The sequence below is a fragment of the Aricia agestis genome, chromosome 8 (genome assembly GCF_905147365.1).
Source record: "Aricia agestis chromosome 8, ilAriAges1.1, whole genome shotgun sequence".
Taxonomy (NCBI): Eukaryota; Metazoa; Arthropoda; class Insecta; order Lepidoptera; family Lycaenidae; genus Aricia; species Aricia agestis.
Window position 1 is genome coordinate 11,752,390 of NC_056413.1, and position 13,044 is coordinate 11,765,433.

Below are 13,044 nucleotides of genomic sequence, written 5' to 3' on the forward strand. Positions count from 1 at the left end.
AAGATTATTTTTTTGTTTGTATTGATGTTAGCTATCCATTTTTGAAAATATTCGCGAACACGAAAAAACACAATCTTCATATCGTCGGCCAAAATCTTCATACTTCACTTCACTTTGCACCGACCGCTCAAGAATTACCGCTCGAGCAATCCGTGTATTGCGGATATTATGAATTTTGTATAAAAACTGCAGATCCAGACCACATTTTGCAGTGGTTTCGACTGCAAGATGCGGTCCGTCTATGGTCGGCCTTAGCCACTTCTGTGATTTACCAGAAATACAATTAAAGAAATTGCAAACTATTTTATACTTAACCCTAGCAGTATTAAAATAAACCATATTCCAGCGTGGACCGCAAGTCCTGCAACGAACTTCGCGCGTACCTCGCCAACATCGCGGAGCAGTGCGGCGCGGCGGCGGCGGGCGAGGAGGCGGTGCTGCCCTCTGTGGTGTTGCTGGACAACCTGCAGCATGCCTCCGCGCTTGGCGACGCCTTCGCGGGGCTGTTACCGCCGGATAATAGGAACATGCCCGTTATTATTGGTGAGTTTTAAGGGGCAACCCTTCTTTTTTTTATGAAATAAGGGGGCAAACGAGCAAACGGGTCACCTGATGGAAAGCAACTTCCGTCGCCCATGGACACTCGCAGCATCAGAAGAGCTGCAGGTGCGTTGCCGGCCTTTGAAGAGGTAATAGGGGAGGGTAGGGATGGGAAGGGAAGGGAATAGGGGAGGGTAGGAAAGGGAATAGGGTAGGGGATTGGGCCTCCGGTAAACTCACTCACTCGGCGAAACACAGCGCAAGCGCTGTTTCACGCCGGTTTTCTGTGAGAACGTGGTATTTCTCCGGTCGAGCCGGCCCATTCGTGCCGAAGCATGGCTCTCCCACGTATGAAAACCCTTCATAGTATCTTATCAGTTATCTCAAATGTCGTACCTTGATGGAGGATTACTTGCAGATAAATTCCATGGTGAAAATATATCAGTAGGCCGAAGTGGCCGCTTTATCAATAATTGTTCCAAAGTTAACTATTTTTTTTTAAATTTTAGAACAGTATAGAATTTACCGTTTTATACTCCTTAAGTTCTTTTTAAAATGCTGCTTTGCGATTAGTCAGTCCCAAAGACAGTTATTGAGTTGCAGTTAATCACTCTACACTTAATTTTTGCTTTCAATACCTTTAAATAAGGATATACAAACTAAAACTATAATGTAGGAAGGTTCTAAATCTGAATTGTTTTTTTCAGGCACCATGTCGCAAGCGACGTGCAACACGACAAACCTGCAGCTGCACCACAACTTCCGGTGGCTGCTCACCGCCAACCACATGGAGCCCGTCAAGGGATTTCTAGCGAGGTAAAGATTTGTTTGCTGTCTAATTCTATTTGTATAAATTAAAACATATATCTATTTGTATAGAATATGATACACTGTAGCCGTACATTTGACAATTTCTCAGAACTCAAAGTACGTTCAGAGAAGTTGATTCATCGGCAGATGGAGGACCTACGTATTTTGGTCGCGTTTTGTCAAACCCAGCCGACAGATCACACTTTTTTTTTTTTTGATGCGCAGGGAAAACCCATCATGGGTGCCCCGGGTTGGGGATGTGCCTCAGTTAGCTGAAGCACTCCGGGGTATGTGGGACTCTTACCCACTAAAACCACCTGCGGTTTGCCTTCAGCCGTATACGGAGGAATGTCCTGGATCTGTCTAACACAGGACTCCCTCCACGACCGGCCGGTCTACCTTAAAAGGGACCGGACTTCCACCAAAGTAAGGGAATGCTCCGGCAAACTGAAGCGTTCCGACAGATCACACCTATTTTATTGTATGATCACACCATTGTATTGACATAAGCCGATCAAATGACGTAAGTCCATCAACTGCATAAAGTTAATATACCATAAAGTTAATATACCTAGCGGAATAGAGAAACAAAGGCCTGAGCAAGAGAGATGTCACTATCAGTAACACTGCGTGGAAAAAAGAGACGTGTGATACATGATAGAATCACTCTTTTTTGACGTCCAGTCGGCACGTGCCGCACGTTGACAATTTAATCTCATAGAAATCATGTTCAAGCATGCTTGTGTAAGTGTATACGTACACATATTTTTACACACAGATGAAACCAATTTCGGTTTCGTTTGACAGCTCGAGATTGTTGCTCTATGCCGCTAGGTATATTAACTTTATGGTCAACTGCCTATGAATCAATTTCTTCGATGGTACATCTAAATTGCTTCAGCAGTTCAAGAGTTTAAGACGACAAAGAGATATAGACTGGAAAAAAGCAAATCGACACGCTTTCGTATACATATTGAACATCATTTAAAAACATACCAATGACAATTATTTTAATTTATTAAAAAAGTAATTTATTTAAAAAAAGTAAACCTTCTTTCTGATGTTATCTTGTTTATCTTTCCATATCTTTATATTATATCCACCTCTTGATCATTCCAGGTATCTCCGTCGCAAGCTGTTCTCTCTGGAGCTCCGGTTAGGTCGTCGAGAGCCAGCCCTGGCGGCAGTACTGGAGTGGCTGCCGGGCGTCTGGTCTACCCTCAACGCGTTCCTCGAGGCACACTCCTCCAGTGACGTCACAGTCGGGCCCAGGCTGTTCCTCGCCTGCCCCATGGATTTGGAAGCTAGTCAGGTATGGAGGAAAAACATAGTTATTATTATTATTAGGTACCTAGTTTCATGATTCATGAAGAAAGCTACATTGTGAAATGTGTTTAATAAAACATTATTTTTTTCGAAAAATGTCTTATCGTCGATACATTTCCATAAAAACGCCATTCCCGGAGAGTAGCAAACTTTCATACAATTTTTCCTCAGTCTAATAACACATTTTCCCGTTATCGGAAAGTTTATTATTATTATTAATTTAGTGAAATGACTTAGTTGAGAAGTATTACAATTTAGTTTTCGAAATAAAGTGTTCACTCTCTTCATTCTGTCTTTTTTCCCTTGCACCTATCGTAGACAGAGTTTCGTCTTACAATTCATTTACTACCTTACTTCCAATCTGTAGGCGTGGTTCGCTGACGTGTGGAACTACAGCATCGTGCCGTACGCGTCGGAGGCGGTGCGCGAGGGCGTGGCGCTGTACGGGCGGCGGCGGCACGCGGCGACCGACCCGCTGCAACACGTCAAGTCCACCTATCCGTGGAGGGAGCCTAATCATTCACATGTATGTATTTATTTATTTACGAAAAATACGAAATTACTCTCATTAACCTAATCCATTTCAAATACGAGAGTAAGCTCGGATTGATTTTTGTTTAACATGCACAACGGTATGCCATTTGTTATGCTTCCGCGCACCGATACCAGAACCATCGAATTTTCGAACCATGAATGATGATGGACCCGTCTTTTTGATGTAAAATTCATAAAATACTTAAATTTTCAGACGCTGAGACCAATAACGGTTGACGACGCTGGTATTGAAGAGCCCAATCAAGATGCCAACACAAACAACAATCAGGACCCACTGGTATGTTTCGAACAAACAATTTTGCTGCATTTTATTCTATTATGTTTTTTCCAAGCAAACAAATGCCAACAAGACTAGGCAAAACGAGACAAGATATAATTACATAAACTGCCCCACTATCAGCATTGACTTTTGCTTTTCGTTTAGCATTTAAAAGATGGCGTTATAGTCTGTCAAGAAAGTGAAGAAATTAAAAAGTGGCAACATCGTAGTGTCGTCCCTTTCAAATCAATCTAAGAAACCTTTTCTTATAATAATGTGTCCCCGTCCTTTGTTTTAGAATGTTTGTTACTCTTCAATGATAATAATAAATTGTGTTTATAACAGCTGAACATGCTGATGCGGCTACAAGAAGCGGCTAACTACAGTGGCAACCAGAGCCAGGACTCCGACAACGCCAGCATGGATTCTAATCTCACGCACGACAGCTCAATGGGGAACGAGCTTTAATTTTATACTTTTATATGACGAATCGCACAGTCCGTTCGGGCCTTTAGACCCACCTGCACTAGTGGGTATGTATCAAAGTATCATGCCTTCTCTTTCATAAATATGTAGAACGAGAGAGATAGCATCAATCCAATATGGCGCAAGTGGGCCTAAGACTTTACGGTTATTTTGCCTGTTTTTGTCTCGTCTTTAAGGCGTCGTAAAATAACAACAGACTGTATGTAATAACTTATATGACACGATATTTGGTGATGAATATCGATAAAATAACCGCACATAATAGCGAAATTATACGAAATCGAGTAGGCGATTATTTTGTTCGTCGGACTTTTTGGTTTTTTTTTTTTTTTGAGTAAATGTAGTTTAGTTTCTGATTGACACCAAAAGTGTGACACGTTTTCTGCATAGTATTATTTAAAGGGTAGCCGCATACGATAGACTTTTGTGGGACAAAATGACATTACATGCTACAAAAGTAGAATATCCTACAAGAGTCAGTCGTGTGTTCCGCCCCAAACACACATGTATGGACTTCGGATGGGAAGACAGCATTTGTAACAAAAACTCATTTAATTTAAGCTGCAAACACACTGCCGCAAACATCACACTGACAATATTATAAAGTATTATTTTTGGATAAAATATATTTTCGGTTCGTGCACTCCCCATCCCTAGATTATAACTTAGATAAGTGTATGTATAGAGCCAAATATTTGCCATATGTATATTTTTATTTATTTATCCTTCGCATTAAGTAGGTGCTTCTCGAGTAAGGCTAAGGCAGGGGGTACCCTGACAATAATAGTTTAGAAAGGATTTGCTCAGCATATTTGTGTCTACTAGCAAATACGGTAAGAGTACTAGCCTTTCAGCTTTACAAGGGCGTCGCCAAGGGAGGGCAGGGAGGGGCAGCTGCCCCTCCCTAGAGATTCTAAAAAAGTAGCCAAATATAATGCAAACAACGACCACTATAATATTAAAATCTGGTAATAGATGTAAGGCTCGTAGTACAAGTGAAAAGCTTCATGTGCTGTCGACTTTACCTACAATTCATACCTACTTTTCTCATTTATAGAGAATGAGAAATGTTAAAAGTATGAATTGTAGTAGGTAAAGTCAACTTGCCCTCCTGCGCCATCGGCTGGCGACGCCCTTGCAGCTTTATTCATGTGTCGCGTGATGTAACATTTTTAACACTTTGTTAAAAACTTTATTACGATAAATCTACGATAAAACTACAGTGCCTGGAGCGAGATTCCAATTTTTGTGAAGTATTTGAACAGCGTAGTACTGTTGTCATTATACAATGCATCGTGGCTTTTACTATTGTTATATTTTTCAAAGTTATGATGTTGACGTGTTTGTATTACTACGATATGTAATATACTATGAAAGTGTAATTTTTATACCATTTTCATATAAAACTCATGTACCTAATAAAAATATTTAAGTTGTAAATACGAAATGTTTAATATAATTTTTTTTCTATGTGATTGTACTAACGACTATTACGCCATAACAGTATAGCATTAATTTTGTATAGAAAATGGGTGACCGTGCGTCGCTATGTTCAGTATGGATTGAAATGTGTGCATAACTGAAACGTGATATCTACAATCTATGCTTTACAAAATTGTGAAATAAACATTGATTACATTTCATTTGGTGTTTTTCTTTAATTACTTACTAAACTTTTATACTATGATTTACACTTGCATACACATTCCCAATTTTCTCTTAAAATTGCCAGAAATAGGTACTTACTTGAAAGGTAACAAAAGTTACCAAAGCTAGAAAATCGACCAAGTGCTAGTTGGACTCTCCCATGAATGGTAACCGCAGCAGCAATAAGGTGTTAGAGAATAATAAAAGTCTTGAGCGATATTTATTCGAGCAGAGTTTCACCTTACATGTCTCGAAGTTAATTACAGAATGAATCAATCAATGCAATATGGCTGGCTTTTATACCATTTTACACAAAAGAAACGAACTTCCGTTGACAATTCAAATATAGCAAAATCATAAAGAAATACATTAAAATTAAAAATGGCTAAGAATAAGTTAAGTACATAATTCTAAATATTAATTAATGTACTTCTCATATTTTAGATAATATGAGAAGAGGAAGTTATAACGGAAGTAAATAATCCTCCCGCCCATTTATAACTAACTAATTGTCAAAATCAAGTACCTTACTTATTAATATCTAAAATATAATAATCACTTATTAAAATTATACAGTGTGTAACAAAAATAAGTGATAATACTTTAGGGTGTGTACGTGTTCCTTGTAGAGAGTTTACTGTGAAAGTAGCAGCGCTGAAAGACGAAAATTTTTTTTCACTTTTGTATGGGCAAGCGCCCGAACGTCACGAGTTTCCCCATACAAAAGTGAAAAAAAAAATAGTTTTTCAGCGCTGCTACTTTCACAGTGAACTCTCTACAAGGAACACGTACACACCCTAAAGTATTATCACTTATTTTTGTTACACCCTGTATATAGTGACTAACATAATATACCGATTAAAATAAATAAATATAATGTGTAGCTTGTCCATTGACATCCGCTAACACTCGGCCATCCTGCATTAGGAGTGTCCCACGACGTTCCCATGGTTTGCTCCCCTGTGCTGTACCAGTGCCAGAACTGCCAGTGGTCTGAAACAGCGGAAGACATCGAAACAGTATTTTGTAAAAACTAAAAGAAAAGAAGTTAAATATACATTGATGTCAGAAAAATCTACTAGTATCACATCTCATCTCCAGCCAACACGTGGCATTTCTGAAGCCTAAAGGTAATTTATGCATTTTTATTTTTGTGGTATTGTTATCAGTAACATAATATTTTGTCATGCAGACAATTTTACTATTGTAGTAATTAAAAGCTCGATTTTAGAATATTTGTAAGGTCACACAGACTTATTAAGTCACGTAGAGATCGGTCACATAGTCGACTATAATATAACCCTTGTTCATTTTTGTACTAAATAATACTCTTATGATATCTTGTAAGATGCAGGCCACACAGACTACATTATCAGGTTACATAGAATTTATTTTAATTTAGAACTAAACTGATGCTTTGACTATGTTTTAATACTTCTGTAACTGTTTGGTCACAGAGACTTGAATTATGTTAATATTTTTTTTCTTTTAGGTGCAGCTTCGGAACCAGTTTCTTATTAATATCAATTGTGAAAATTATTATAGAAGTAGAAAAGCTAAAGTGTGATTATTATAAAATGGTTATTAAATTTGTATATACCTATTCGATTTTGTAATACCATTGCAAAATTAAATTTTAATATCAATAAAATTTGTTTTCTGTACACATGATACATATTAAATTATTATCTCCAATCGTATTAGTTTTATTACAAAAATTATAAGTCAGTCAATTAGATCATCCGTGTCTACTTCAGCATCACTAGTTGAACCGTCAGTATAAGAAGTTACTGATTTATATTAAGGCCTTAATACCTCACACCTTACTACAGCTGAAAACTTCTTACTTTTCAATTTTTGGGTCACTTTGGCATTGGGGTCGTTAGTAGCTTCTCCTTTCCACAATACAAGATCACCGACTGAATATTTCCTACATTTCTTGTGAGTTTTGTCTATTTTCATAACAGTCATATAATTTCTATCAATTCGTAGTTTTGCTGTTGCCCTTCATTCAGTTAATGCCTGTCGTTGTGAAGTATGGTCACTAGGACCACTGGATGGAATAGCTGGTAATTTAGAGTTATCATGGCAAAACATAAGTTTAAATCAAAGGAAGTAGTAGAATTAGGTGTATTATTTATATACCTACACCATACTATATCCATTAATTTGTCAACCGAAATAGTTTCATTTTTAGACAGTGTTCTTTTTTTTATTACAAAATTGGGGCCGTCTATAGACTGTTCGTCCATATCCTTTTTTTGTTATTTTATTATTTAGATTTTTCGCACCAAGGATAATTGAAATAATATTATGAGTTTTAATTAATTGTGGTCCATCACGCCATGGACACTTTTATTTTTATTTTTTTATATATAAGTATATATATATATATATATATATATATATATATATATATATATATATATATATATATATATATATATATTATGTATATGTATATTTAATAGAATAGAGTATAATATGTTATACATATAATAAATAAATATATACATTTATTGTTTTATAAATTGCATAATAATAATATTAATGTTTTGAACGGTGAGGTCCCAGTCGGTGTGGCGGCCAGTAGATCCGACATTTTCCGATTTCCTTAGACAGTGTTCAGTCCATCAGTAATGGTACCATTTACTCTTTCTATTGGGCCATTGACAGAGTGGAGACCGTCCCGCAGCACTGTGGACCGACGATTTGAAGAAAGTGGCTGGCAGCGGATGAATGAGGGCTGCCCAAGATGGTTGGCGCTCATTGGGGAAGGCCTGCGTTCAGCAGTGGACGGCAATAGGCTGATGATGACTGGGTCATTTGATCTGGGACTAGTTATAGCATTAAGTGTTTTAGTTGCATGTCTTCTGCAAATTGGTTAAGGTATCGGATAGGAGATGCTTTGCCTCTATGTTATTATGCGGACTTGGTTTCTCTAAAGCCTAATATTATTGTGTTGAATTTATGATTTGATCACACAGCCATCCTATATAGATAATAATATTACTATGGATTTGATCACACAACCATCTTATAGATAATATTATTATTGTGTTGATTTTAGGATTTGATCACACAGCCATCCTATATAGATAATATTACTATGGATTTGATCACACAGCTATCCTTTATAGATAATAATATTACTATGGATTTGATCACATAGCCATCCTATAGATAATATTATTATTGTGTTGATTTTAGGATTTGATCACAAAGGCCATCCTATAGATAAATTTATTATTGTGTTGATTTTAGAATTTGATCACACAGCCATCCTAAAGATAATATTATTATTGTGTTGATTTTAGGATTTGATCACACAGCCATCCTTTATAGATAATAATATTACTATGGATTTGATCACATAGCCATCCTATAGATAATATTATTATTGTGTTGATTTTAGGATTTGATCACACAGCCATCCTATAGATAATATTATTATTGTGTTGATTTTAGGATTTGATCACACAGCCATCCTTTATAGATAATAATATTACTATGGATTTGATCACATAGCCATCCTATATATAATATTATTATTGTGTTGATTTTAGGATTTGAGCACACAGCCATCCTATAGATAATCTTATTATTGTGTTGATTTTAGAATTTGATCACACAGCCATCCTATATAGATAATAATATTACTATGGATTTGATCACACAGCCATCCTATAGATAATATTATTATTGTGTTGATTTAAGGATTTGATCACACAACTATCCTAGTCTTACAAATGATCCTAAGTGATCGGCATGAACGGTGTGCATAGGCACAGGTACTTTTTCTATAGGATGTAAATTTTCTCCTCCAGATTTTCCCTTACCGAAAGCACATTGAATGCAGGAATTGATGAATTTCCTTATTATATCGGGTCATTTTAGGAAACCAAAACTGTCGTCGAACCCAGGGTGTCATTCACAAGGATATCAAAATACGTTTTAATTCTATGGTCTTTTATGTCAGGGGGTCATACTTCTGCAATAAGCCATATTTTGCCAATTTGGGAACAACAAATCGTTCTCCATTTGAGTTTTTTTCAGAACAGTATATCCTCTTTAACTACATCAAAATTATTAACTATATTATCAGGGTTGTTCGTATCCCAAATGTCAGTAACCAATCAGTTTCCTTAATGACGTAAGTATACTGTTTCGTGACCGGGATTCCTACTAAGAGCGTCTACATGTCTCATTCTATTCCCTGGATGATACTCAATTTGCAGGTCATAATCTTGTATGCTAAGCCACCATAGAGCAATACAAGGAGCAAGATCTTTTGCCAAGGGTTGTGCATAACGCTGCACAATCCGAAGATTTCACAACAGCTAATGTTTTTAACTATTTGTGACTACCAAAATAGGCTGTAGGTTTAAATGTGCCGGCCTGCTGTATTTGTATTAGTATACCCCCTAAACCTAGTTTTCTAGCATCCGTGTTAACCTGGAGATCACAGCCACACAATTTTGTCACTTGGTCCTCAATATGAGTATCTTTGAGTGTCTGAATTTAAATTTCGGTAATCAATGCACAGCCTGTAACCTTCACCTTTTTTTTTTTAACTAGAATCACTGGACTAGCATATTCAGATATAAAGCGACGTATGATACCAGCTTCCAAAAAATCGTTAATATTTTCATCAACTATTGCATTTTCTTTTTAAGACATATCCTATAGAGCTTACCAAGTACGACTTTATCAGTTTTTATTTTCATTTGTAATAATTCTGTGTACTCTAAATCCTTTGTATCCTTAGTGAATAAATGTTTTTGTCTATCTAATATCATCATCTTATATCTATACCTATAATCTATACCTAAATCCTCTAATTCCCGATTCAATGCTATTTGTGATTCAATCAATAAAGTTTCAGTAGAGGTATTCGAGTCGATAATATTAACAATATCAGCCCGGGCAATTAACGTATATTGCAGGCCAAGTTATTTCAATTACACCAATATTTATAACCTTTAAATGACAGCTCTTCCAGGAATTATATAACACAAATATAGGAATTATATAGCACATAAACTGGATTTGTTCCATTTAATTTGTCTCATTTGGATCGATATCTACAATTACATCAATATTACAGCAACTATTTTTAGGTAAAATTGTATCACGTTTCAGCAAAACATTTTAGTTATATCTATCACCAAAATCTATCACTTATATTTGTCAGCTGTTTGTAACTGTCAAACAAATTATAAGTCTCAGTAAAAGTGGCAGAATTTGCTGTAGTAACTAATACCAAGCTGGTTAATCATTGATTGGCCAATAATTAAGTCTATGTCACTTGGCAGTTGTTGTACAGTATCTACATGGTCACTAAGACACACTTGATCTATTTTATAGTTTCTTGTTCATTGGCATTTTTTTTGCAAATATTATTATTTAGTAAGATATTACTTGAAGTATAAAAAGTGTTACTTACTTGTGTTGAAATCTGCGGTTGCCGAGTTGTTCCTGCTGTATTCGCGAACCAGCAGTTAGCCGTCGCATGACCGAGGCGTTGAAAAGTTCGACAATTGTAGCAGCGTTTATTCTTGGCTAGAGAGCTGCTGTCGATTTTCCATCACTTGCACCTTTCCTCCAAGTAGACTTTCGCATTGGCTTGTAGTTCATTCGGTAACCCTCTTAAGACGCAAGATATTGCATGCTCGCCCTGGATGTTGCATTTCTTAAGCAGAGAGACTTTATCGTGGTAATATTTGGTCATCGTCCCGCAGCCCGCTTTCAGTCTTCGTTTGAATCATCATAGCTTCAAGGCAGTCATTGTCTAGCGGACCAACGTAAACGCATTTGCACAATGAACTGTCGATCGGTAGGTACTGTTCCATCCGTAAAGCTCCTAGGTGGTCGATTTTATGCAGCCATGTAGCTACATTACAAGCGTCGTCTTCTGGTTCAAACTTTGGTATCACTTCTGCATCAGCTTGAGTAATTCTGCGTCGTTTTATCACTGGTTCACATATTATCACGATCACTGTTGTTTATGTTCAAAGAAAAAAAAAACACTTTCTTCGCTGTCAATCGCAGAGAGTCTGAGCAAGTCTGGGCGTTCTTCTCCGGTTGCCAAGTCCCGCAGCATAAGGACCGGACATTTTTGAAATAATCCCACTTCTGAGATGTTAGAGAATAATAAAAGTCTTGAATTATACATTGAGCGATATTTATTCGAGCAGAGTTTCACCTTACATGTCTCGAAGTTAATTACAGAATGAATCAATCAATGCAATATGGCTGGCTTTTATACCATTTTACACAAAAGAAACGAACTTCCGTTGACAATTCAAATATAGCAAAATCATAAAGAAATACATTGAAATTAAGAATGGCTAAGAATAAGTTAAGTACATAATTCTAAATATTAATTAATGTACTTCTCATATTTTAGATAATATGAGAAGAGGAAATTATAACGGAAGTAAATAATCCTCCCGCCCATTTATAACTAACTAATTGTCAAAATCAAGTACCTTACTTATTAATTAATCTATATATATATAAAAATCAATTGCTGTTCGTTAGTCTCGCTAAAACTCGAGAACGGCTGAACGGATTTATCTTATCTTGGTCTTGAATTATTCGTGGAGGTCTAGGGAAGGTTTAAAAGGTGAGAAAAATTTTGGATGTGTGGCGGTACCCACAAATCGCCTAATATTCCTGCATCGCGCTATCGAAGTTTTCTGAGCGCGTCGGTATATATACGACAGCTGAAATGTATCACGTGGGCTTCGGCCTGACCGAGCATAACACCTCGCTCGGTCGGAAGATCTTCCTTTAGCGTCGCCACGCATTATCCCACAGATGTATAGATGCATGGATGTATATGTAGATATATGGATGTTTGTTACTCTTTCACGCAAAAACTACTGAACGGATTTTAATGAAACTTTACAATAATATAGCTTAAACATCATAATAACACATAGGCTACTTACAATTTTAACCGACTTTCAAAATGGGGGAGGTGTTATGTTCGTTTTCTTATGTTCAACGATTACTCCGTCGTTTGTTAACCGATTTTCAAAATTTTTCTTTTGGGTATCATCATAAATATAGTGTATCATCCCAATTCGGTATTACATTCACAAAAGTGGTGATCTGATGAAGGATCCATAAGTAAACGAGGGAACTCCTCAAAAATTATAGGGAAATATGTGGTGACTTCGGTTTCGTGAGAAGTATTCTAAGCATATGCTACCAACAACTAAGATTTTGAACCGAGGTATACCTGGTATACCGTGGTTCGGAAGGTGCTGAGAGAACTCCTGATTCTTTATAGATACAAGTTTGGGAGTTTCGGCGTTGTTTTAAGAACGGAAAGCATATGCTTCTATGCAAATTACATTCATCATCAACATCGTCATCATCATCACTACCATATTATACCATGTTATTGGTAA

The 13,044-nt window shown here is 36.6% G+C and overlaps 1 protein-coding gene across 7 annotated transcripts in view; it reads left to right on the forward strand.

The window, feature by feature from the left end:
- Positions 1 to 4,552, forward strand: part of LOC121729825 (protein sickie) — a 239,802-nt gene extending 235,250 nt beyond the window's left edge. For all 7 annotated transcript variants that reach the window (XM_042118456.1, XM_042118457.1, XM_042118458.1 and 4 more), the window contains 6 exons: positions 347 to 543; positions 1,248 to 1,356; positions 2,470 to 2,662; positions 3,044 to 3,202; positions 3,425 to 3,508; positions 3,836 to 4,552. In XM_042118456.1, the coding sequence (XP_041974390.1) occupies positions 347 to 543; positions 1,248 to 1,356; positions 2,470 to 2,662; positions 3,044 to 3,202; positions 3,425 to 3,508; positions 3,836 to 3,958 (865 nt within the window). In that variant the 3' untranslated portion in view covers positions 3,959 to 4,552. The remainder of the gene's footprint in view (positions 1 to 346; positions 544 to 1,247; positions 1,357 to 2,469; positions 2,663 to 3,043; positions 3,203 to 3,424; positions 3,509 to 3,835) is intronic.
- Positions 4,553 to 13,044: the final 8,492 nt, after the last annotated feature.